The 10,602-nt window shown below is 33.7% G+C and overlaps 1 protein-coding gene across 1 annotated transcript; it reads left to right on the forward strand.

Annotated features, from left to right (window-relative positions):
* The first annotated feature begins 282 nt into the window (after nucleotides 1-282).
* LOC142638840 (vestitone reductase-like) lies at nucleotides 283-3,191 on the forward strand. The gene is made up of 4 exons (XM_075812899.1): nucleotides 283-540; nucleotides 1,270-1,794; nucleotides 2,526-2,721; nucleotides 2,834-3,191. Exons 1-4 carry the CDS (start codon nucleotides 420-422, stop codon nucleotides 2,973-2,975), a joined length of 984 nt encoding a protein of 327 aa, XP_075669014.1. The 5' UTR covers nucleotides 283-419; the 3' UTR covers nucleotides 2,976-3,191.
* Nucleotides 3,192-10,602: the final 7,411 nt, after the last annotated feature.

A 10,602-nucleotide genomic window follows, 5' to 3' on the forward strand; every position in this document is an offset into this window, starting at 1 on the left:
AAGTAGAGTGGGCAAGCTTGCTTTTTGTTTTATTTGGAGCATGAGAGGCCTAAAACTAAAGGTAGAAGCTTGGGAGAATAAAGGCCTAAAACTAAAGCTGGGAGAAATAGTGGGATATGGGGGGCCGGATGTCCAACATTGGGGGCCCAATCAATTTTCTTTCATACTCTGATGGATTTCTTTTTTTCTTTTTTTTTGCAGGGGCCACGGCCCCCCCCCCCCCAAGGCCCCCCCCCCCCCCCCAAGGGACAACGTGGCTCCGCCCCTGCTTTCATGTGGCAATTAATAGTACTCATATTGGTTGGTGATCATATCATAATTCATACCACAAAAGTCAAGCTATCTTGAGAAGGGGATAAAGGAAGTGAAGGCACAAAGTATGTTGTGATCCATTTTTAGAGAGAGAGAGAGAGAGAGAGATGGAAGGAGATAAGGGTACAGTATGTGTTACAGGTGGTACAGGGTATATAGGATCATGGATGATCATGAGGCTCCTTGATCAAGGTTACCATGTTAGAGCCACCATTCGGTCTGACCCAGGTAAGCCACATCTCTGCCAAAGCTATATATATATAAAACTCACGTATGCTAGTCCTGATTATCAAGGAGTATTCATATATAAGAGTAAAATGAGCTTGAAGGGTATCTTCATATTTTATATATATATATATATATATATATATATATATATCTTGCTTCAGTTCTGTAATTTTGTTAATGTTTTTGTTTTTTTCGGAACTTGTCCACATCTCTTCAGAAGATCCATGAGAATAATATTTAATTTCAGCCACATGTCAAATTTCATCTTTATGTTTTCTCATAACTTGCTGAATATAGAAAGAATTCCTTTGTTCTAGTTACTTCTATTAGTTATTAGAGTCAAATTAAAATTATAAATGAATGGAACCCCACACACACGGACCTAAAATTGGAATAAAGTGTAATCATTGGACAGAAAGGAAGCTTAACCCCTATTATATATGATATCAATTACAGATCAAACTTATTAAAAGATGTGCTCATTACTAAATAAACCATATGCCTCTTTGATTGCTGTGTAGGAATTATAAAGTACAGTTTTCTATCACAAATAAATATGCTGGATGGCCCAGTTTCGCTTATATGCCTCTTTGGGTCCAGTTTTATGTTTATATTATGTTTAAATTATAAATTAGTTCTAAAGTACATCAAATCAGTTAATTATTTTTTTATACATAGTGTAACAAAGGAGAATTGATAGAATTTCATATACATGACCACATTGAACAGAGAATAAGAAAGATATTAGCTTCCTTACAAGTCTACCAGGAGCATCAGAGAAACTCCAAATCTTCAATGCAGATCTCAGTGATCCAGAGAGTTTCAATGCACCCATTGAAGGATGTATAGGTGTGTTTCATGTTGCTACTCCTGTTGATTTTGTAGACAAAGAACCTGAAGAAATAGTAACCAAAAGAGCAATCAATGGAGCACTAGGCATCTTGAAGGCAAGCCTGAATTCCAAGACTGTGAAGCGAGTTGTGTACACTTCTAGCGCATCAGCAGTTGTGTTTAATGGCAAGGATGAAGATGAAATGGATGAGAGCTTTTGGACTGATGTAGATTTCATTAAATCTCTAAAGAACTTTGGAGGTTCTTACATGATTTCCAAGACATTGACCGAAAGGACAGTTCTTGAATTTGGAGAAAAACATGGATTGGATGTGGTAACCATAATTCCTTCCTTTGTTGTTGGACCCTTCATTTGTCCCAAGTTTCCTGGCTCAGTTCGAACAATATTGTCTATGGTCTTGGGTATGTATTGTCTCTCACATGTCTTAACCAAAACATTATATTGCATATAGTTGCATTTTATGTGAACTGTATTCAATGATATCAATTATCTCCTTCTAAAGAAAAAAAAAACATTTATCTATTATATTCAATTGGTTTTTAAAGTTACAAGTAAATAAGTAATGCTAAACTATGTTAGTTCAAATTAATAAAACTTTGCCTTTTTGAATGAAGCAACCAAACACTGAATAAATCTTGATTAACATTGGGTTGACTTTCTCTAAATACATTCTAACTAATTGTCAAATTTTCATATGGCTTAGAGACTAGTTTTGGTGAAAAGTGAGAGAATAATTTATTGCATGGTCTAATGCATTGTGAGAATCAATGAGAGGCCTAGGAAAGAAGAAAAAAGAGAGGTAGCATAAAGATAAGTGTTAAAAACGAACCAATTCAATTATGTTGAAGCCTTGAAGGTACTTGACCAAAAAATTTTGTTTTTTTTCAATAGATATTTCTAATTTTCTGAACAATCTCTTTTGCAATCCTTAATTATTACAAAATTTTCTCTGCTCTCGTTTGTACACTATGTGATTGCAATAAAAAGGGATTTGGTGTCAATTTGAAGGTCTCACTAGCTTGTCATATGGAAATGCAAACAAGAAATCCTTTATTAATATATCCAGTTTTTTTTTTTTTTTTTCCAATATTTCCTGGAAGGAAATTGCTTTTAACTCGTATATCATTTGTAGGTGACAAGGATCAATACAGTCATCTATTGAATACTTCTATGGTCCACGTAGATGACCTGGCAAGAGCAAATATTTTTCTCCTTGAATGCCCGACTGTGAAAGGAAGGTACATTTGTTCCTCAGTGGTCATAACACTCCAAAGGATGTCTGAATTATTTACTGAAAGATACCCAGAATTTCAAATACCAACACTAGAGTAAGTTCAACTTTTCTTCTCCATGATCGTTTAGAAACTAAAATATTAAATCTTCTCTTCCTTTTATTACAAAGTTATGAAGAAAATGTTTTCTCTTTTCACCGTTTTGCAGTTACTTGAAGGAAATTAAAGGTTATAGAATAGCGGGTCTCTCATCAAAGAAGCTCTTAGATGCCGGCTTCAATTACAAGTATGGGCTCAATGAAATGTTTGATGGGGCCATTCAATGCTGCAAAGAAAAGGGGTTTCTCTAGTTCAATGCTCGATGAAAATTATAGGTAAGGCGTGCCGCAGTCTGGCATTGATTTATTTTCACTCTTTTGTCTAATGTATAAGTTCTTTTGCAATTTGCATAACCATTGCTAGTTTCATCTTTTATTGCTACTAGTCGCAGAACCTTGTATGACAATAAATAATTATTTGTATCATTATATAATGCATAATTTTTTTTTTTTCTAAAATTTGTTAAAGATAATTTGTTCTCCCTAAAATTAAATTGTTTCTATGTGGTCTAATTATGTCTACTTCAATCCCATTCAGTCCAATTAGGTCTACTTTGATCCATCCGATCAATTTCGGTCCCCTTAAGTCCATTTTAGACTAATTGGACCATAAGTTGATTCTTTTTGTAGGTTGTCTTTTCAATTTCAACTCAAAAAATCTTTTTTTTTCTTAATTTTTCGGTTGAAAAGTATGATTTATTATATTTGGGCTAACTTCTTTAATTTTAAGTTAAAAAATACAAAGAAAATAAATATTAGAAATAGAAATATAATCTCTGAAAATGCAATAAAAATGATAAATATTCAAAAGTATTATTCAGTCCACATTGGTTCTAGTTGGTCCGTTATGTCCTCATCGGTTCAACTTGGTCCTATTCGGTCCTATTTGGTCTATTCTGTTCACTATAGTTCTATTCAGGACATTCGGTCTTATTTAGTCCACTTCGTTCAAATTGGCTCTATTCGGTCCACATTGGTCCTACTCTGTTACTTTGGTTCTATTTGGTCAATATTGGTCCTATTCCATCCATTATATCCACTTTAGTCGTATTCGGTCCACTTTCGTCCTATTCGGTCCATCCTGTCCACTTTGGTTATATTTAGTCCTATTCGGTACATGCTATCCACTTTGGTCCACTTTAGTTCTATTCGGGCCATTCTGTCCAATTTTGTCCTAATCAGTCCATTTTGTCCACTTTAGCTCTATTCGGTTCACATTGGTTCTATTTGGTCCCCTTCCGTCTTATTTAGACCACAAGGGTCATATTTGGTCCACTTCAGTTCTATTCAGTCCAATTTGGTCCTGCTCGGTCCTTTCTGTTCACTTTGGTCCTAATCTGTCTATTTAATCTTATTCGGTTCACTTTGCTCCTATTTGGTCCCCTTTGGTCTTATTCAGTCCACTTCGTTTCTATTCAGTCCACATTATTCCTATTCAGTCCTACTTTGTCCATTCGGTTCACTTTGTTGTATTTGGTCCAATTCGGTCTATTTGGACCACTTCAATCCATTTTGGTCAACTTCAATCTATTTTGTACACTTATATAATATATAATGGGAAAAAATATGTTTGGGTTGAAAGCATCTATTCTATATCCAAATTTATTAAAAAATATATAAATTTTAAATTCGTAATATCTAAAAATTTTAAGTATAGCATTTATTATTGTTGCCCTTAACTGTGTCACATTAACATAGCATTTCAGTCTCATTCGGTAAATTTAAATTAAAGTATTTCTAAATATAAAGACTATAAATATACAAATGTAATCTTTAGAGCAATTATTCATTTCTTATAAAGTCATTACTTTTAAATGAATTGCATGAGGTTGATTATATATTTAAGCAAAATAAATAAATAAATAAATATGTGCATGTGTGTACCAGTTTTTAAAATAAATTATTCAACTTATTCATTCTGTGTGGGGCATAAAGGTGGCACCCAAGGGCCCAAAGGCTATGAATTGGGCTTTGGATGTGAGCCCACTACAATTAATTTATTTAAAGATGGGAAAGGCAAACCAACACGTGGATTCCTTGTCTTATGGTCTAACACTGGGAAATATGAATCAGATAGAAAGCAAAAAGGATTTGAGCGGAAAAAATTAAAGTCTTGTATTAATGTTCCCTTGGTTGACCAAGGAAGGTGTTACATAACTTACAACAACGTGTTTAAGTAATTTTCTCCCTAATTCTCTGTGTCCCCTTCTTAATGGGGTTCTTCCTTCCTTTTATAGTCATTTGCGTTTGATCCTGACCCTCTAGTTGTAGGGTGGCAAATTTACCCTAGATACTTGTCTCATCCCTTTTTTTGGGGGAATGCAGGGTGTGCTATAGACTATTCAAGCACTGTTCAGGCGTCACTTCCTTCATAAATGCGACTATCCTAATTGGTGCAGTGCATTTAATACAAAGGTAATGGGTGGTGGCTTCTTCATCATGCATCTTGTCCCTTTTTCTCTGTCCCTTGCCAAGGCAACTTGCCTCAATCCGAACCTCCTAGCAGTGGCAACATTCCTCTGTCCTTCCTTGGGTTGTGAGAGGTCCTTGTTTGATTTCCTTCTCCCAACATTTTCTGTCTACTTGTTGGGCCCATACACTCCTTAACAGTGGCCCAGTAGGGGCATCGTCCTTGGATACCCCATAATGGGCCCATACACTCCTCGGTTGTGGCCTAGTACGGGTGCTGTCCTCGGACCTCCCACACGTTCTTCTAAAATAGATTGTTATGATAATCAAAACTCATATCAAACTTATTCTGAATATGTATAATTTATTCTCAAATTTTTATTGTAGAGAGAAAGAGACTACTTGTAATGAGGAACTAAAAAATACAATACCAAATGTATGAACTCAAAATAGAGTTTTAAAAATCACAATGATTCATCAATATAAAGTAGAGTTGCAATAAAGAACTAAAAATCGAGAGAGAGAGAGAGAGTAACCACTTGTCAAGAGAGAATGTGAGGGACAATAATAAGAAATTTATAGAAAATAATATGAGAATAAAATGGTAGGCCAAAAATATATTGACCCCTTTGGAAAATTAATTAATTAATTATCAAAGTTAATTAATTAAATCAATTTTGATAGGGAACTGATTTAGCCTATCTCCGAGTTGTCCATACAGGTCGTCCATAACCCACTTACCACTGTAAACACCCTCAGAAACTTGCCTACAATTACCTCGTCCAGGGAAGAAGAGCTCTGGACGAGGTAAGCACCACCAGAGTGATGCACTCGTCCAAAGTGCTGACAACCTCGTCTTGAAGGAATTTACCCGTTAGACGAAACAGCCCCTGCGCGTGTACCAAAGCACACCCAACTAAGGAACTCCAGGATGAGGGTATCATACTTAGGAAAATCTCCGAATAAGACGTGATAATCCCTTATCCCACGCATAACCGCCAGGTATCCGTTGTGGAACAGAAGCATAACTTCCAAACGATTATGCAAGTTACGTTTGATTTCTACCTCTCCTTGAATCCAGGAGAAGTTCCAATTTTGATAACCGCCTATAAGAACACTATATAAAGGCTGTTTCAGACAAGGCCAAGGTATGTTCATTTTTTACTCCAAAAAAGTTGGAACTCAGATAACATAGAGAGAAAAACTAACTTTGTCATCAGAGGGTTATTGGCCGGCAGCCCCAGTCGCCTTTGATTTGCTTTTCTTTCTTTTTCAGGCCGCAGAGAGAACCAGTAGTCCTTTGAAGTCCGAAGTATCCAACCTACTGATCTTCTTTGCATCATCAAATTTAACATGCAATAGCGTGATAGCACAAACAAATCACCAACTAAGTTAAATGCAGCGAAAAATAAATTTGACATAGATGATTAGTTTATGAATGGAGAAAACCACCGAGTGAATTTAAGATTACCACTCCCATAAATCCACTACTATCAAAACAAACGGTTACAAGTAAAAGGAATCTCAGTACTTAATACCAACCTACAGTTGAACCATTACCCCAATACTTAATTGGAATTGCAATGTAGAGGCAATCTCTCATTTCAATGCACAAATTCCAGTATGTGACTAACCAATGATGCACGGATCCCAGTACGTGATTAACACATCACTTGAGGAAGATGTTGGCTGCAAAGTTCTTCAGTTCATCAACATGAAGATCAAAAAGTTCCTTGGTTACAAAACCCTTGGCGCAAAGATGCAGTAGCTTCTACAGAAAGAAAGCAATTTTTGTCTCCAATCACAATATGCATATAACAACAACTGCAATAACCCCAAGATGGCTCTTAAAATAATCTTCATATATGTATAGGGTTGTGAGAAAAGAAACCCTACACAAATACACTTGGATATGTGTGTAATCAGATTTGAAAATTCTAATTTCGTAATTCTTTACAGATACAGCTTCGGTCGAGCTGTTGTCGAGTTTCAACATTAAACCTCGATAGATAGGCTTCTGTCAAGACATCTGTTGAGTTTTAATGAACAGCACTTCTTCACTTGTTTCTTCAACAAACTTGCATGGCTTTAACACTTAACTTGAACAACATGTTTCTTGAAGTCTTAAACCATCCTAGATCTACTTAATTACAAGTAAAGTACATTTTGTCAAAAGATTAGCCAATTACATCAATAATGTCCCTAACAAAAAAAAGTAAAAATAAAAAATATAGTAATAAACACCAAATTATCCAAGTCCTGTTATATAATAAAATAACATTATATTTTTATATACTATCTTTATGATACAATATGATGATTACATCTATGAAATAAAAAAGAATAAAAAAAAGATAAAAACTTAAAAACACAAAACTTAATCACATCAAATCAAAGTAGAGTTCCAAATAATACAAAAATTCATCAACCTAAAGTAGAGATGCAAGAAAAATAAAATCCAAAAAAAAATGAGAAAAAATTTGAGAGAGAGGAATAACCTTTTGCGTGTAGGAAAACTATATATAGAATGGGAAAGATAATTGTAAATTTATAGTAAGAGGAGAGGAATAAGAAAAGCCAAAAATAAAGGAAGATAAATAGATAAATGAAAAGTGATATTAAGGTAGATAGTAGTGGGGAGATGAAAATGTAAAAGAGAGAGGAAAAGTTAGAGAAAGTATAACAATAAATTGGAAAATTAATAAGAAAAAAAATAGTTAAAATAAGAGAGACAATGTTGAAAATGGGTGGATGACGTAATTATTAATGTAACTCAACAGGAGTATAACAACAATAAATACTACACTTCAGCTTTTAGATATATATAGATATAAATTCAGATTGATGACATGGAAGGTGTGGCTCATGACATTATCAAATGTGAGATTATCGAATCTGTGCTGTTATGGAATATGGATCAGCAAAGTTAAGCTTATATATGCTAGATTTGCTTCGGGAGGTTTTTTTTTTGGTCAAAAATGAAGTTGTCAAGCTGGATTTTATGGTTTTTGGTTAACTTTTGAAAGGATAATTATATTATTATTCAATTTCATGTTAAACTTCATAAGGAAGACCTATTTAGAGATATTTTACAAGTGCAATATAAGTGAGTGTTGTACTAGCTAGTAAAGGACAATGAACCAATATGGCTATAGTCTAATGTAATCTAACAACCTCTCTCAACTCAAGATAGGTCACAAGTTGCCAACTTCAATTTTAATACAAGATCATAGAACCGACCTAGTGATAAGATTTGGCAAAGACGTTGGCATTATCATAAGAGGGAATGGATTGAGTTGTAATTTGGAAGTTACTTTGAAAATGGTTCTTTTTTTGGTAACAAGTACTATATAATAAAAAAAAATTGTGACAATCGAAGTGACAGTTAATCTCAATATATTTGGTTTATTCATGAAAGAGGTCATTGTGTACAATCTGTATTTTACTCCAATTATTCTAGTAAATAAAGTGGCAGAAGACAAGAAAACTCATATATCTTGAAGAAGCCAATGTAGCCATAAAAGTTTAGATATAATATTAACAATCGCCCTGTATTTCGTGACAACTTATTTAAGATCTGGTCAAGGACGCTCTTTGAGGGACCTCACTCTTCACTAGGGCTACAATAATTGATTGACCTGGATTAATGAGGGGAGAAAAAACACTGCCTCTTGAAATGTTCATGCAAGCCATACATGTTACCAAACAATGATTCCTTTTATTTTCCTCTCATTTTAAATTAGATCTATTCAAGTTTCTGACATGAGATGAATTTGTTAATTGATTTCGTGCACTTGGCTTGCATTTCAACCAATCATGAGTGTCAATAAAATCTCAGATCACCCCCGTCTCATACCTACTCTTGCATGTTAACTTCTACCGGTACCTCATCCTGTGAAAACCATGTTAATCCTCTTGTAATCAAAGTTTGATTTAGAAATTAGGATTATTCTTTAGTCCATATGAAAAACAAAGTGTAACAAAGAAAAAGAGAAGTCTAGGGATATCAATCGAGGTTATCACAATCAAAACTTGAAACCTTCTCTTGTCAATTGGTAAATCCAAATTCAACCCTCAATTACATGTCAACAAAGCCATAGACAGAGTGATTCAAGATTCAAAAAAAAAAATATATATATATATATATATTCACGTTTGGAGTTTTGGACCACAGTTTAATTTAAGTATATTTTTTTCTAAAAATACAAATGGAGGACTAAAAATATTATTGCAAATGGTTCTAAGAAAATTAGAATAAAATGAGAGAGACGAGAGAAAATAGTTAAATTGAAAAAAAAAAAATATATATATATATATATATATATTTTTTTTAACCATATCTAGCTACATAACACATGTTTTAATAGCGCAATAAATGAATTAAACCATTCATAAATAGTTTGAGTTTGACTTGATGAAAAACAAGTTCAAGTTTTTTTGTTTATAAATAAGTCTAACTTGAGTCTTAATTTTAGACTTAGTTAATAAATAAACTGAGCCCAAGCAAAAAAATAAAAATTGTTCAAAAATGGGCTTGTAAATAATAGGGCTCGATAAAAAAATAAGCCGAGTTTAGGTTGGTATATGCTTGATATGAGATTGAAAAATAAATCCATATCTTACTCATTTTTTTAATTAATTGAGTGTTGAGACCGCATATCTAAACCAAATGAATTTCATAATATGCTTAATAGGAACTTAATAACGTACTTGTTTTGGATCTCAAGCTAAAAAACTTGATATTGAGCTCGAGCTAAGCTTGACTAATGAATTAAGTCAAACCAAGCCAAGCTCAAATGTTTGGATTACCTTACAAATTCAAACATATTTTATAGGCTTGGTTTAAACGCAAGCCAAATATGAACATTTTATATTTATTGTCAAACTAAATTTGAACATTCAATACTCAACAAAACTAGCTATTTATAGCCTATATTTTATCTTTGATCCATAGTTATCCACTTATCCAACTACCGAAAAATTTCAAAACCCTTTCAAGCATCATGTATTGTAAGTGGCGCGTGCATGAGGCTAGATTCTTACAATCTTTGTTAAGAGTCCACTGACGGTTATAAAGGATGAGAGGGTATATCAAAAATGTTGCATCCAAAACCTTTTTACAACAAATTTCATGTGACAGATTGTCACAGGTTGTTATTAGTGGAGTATAAAAGTAATTTCAGTAGTAAGTTCAAATTATAACCATTAACAACTTATAATTTGTGGTAAAAATATTGTAGATATGGTATTAGTCATAAAACACACCCTAAAGTATTAAAACGACGCCGTATGGAGATGTATAAATAAATAAATAAAATCTTGAGGCAGTTTTGCTTGTCCGTGAAACGTTAACGACCTTCACGGTCCAAATTACACGTTCCCACGCAAATATAACAAACTTTTCTCGTTTAGCAGACACGCGCACAGCTCTCTCTCTCTGTATTTGAGATTCCATTCTTTGAATCTGCGT

This window comes from Castanea sativa, chromosome 6 (assembly GCF_040712315.1).
Source record: "Castanea sativa cultivar Marrone di Chiusa Pesio chromosome 6, ASM4071231v1".
NCBI lineage: Eukaryota > Viridiplantae > Streptophyta > Magnoliopsida > Fagales > Fagaceae > Castanea > Castanea sativa.

Coding starts and splice junctions, on each gene's coding strand:
- LOC142638840 (XM_075812899.1), top strand. CDS start 420: ATGGAAGGAGATAAGGGTACAGTATGTGTTACAGGTGGTACAGGGTAT. Junction 541..1,269: donor CACCATTCGGTCTGACCCAG/GTAAGCCACATC, acceptor CACATTGAACAG/AGAATAAGAAAGATATTAGC. Junction 1,795..2,525: donor AATATTGTCTATGGTCTTGG/GTATGTATTGTC, acceptor TATCATTTGTAG/GTGACAAGGATCAATACAGT.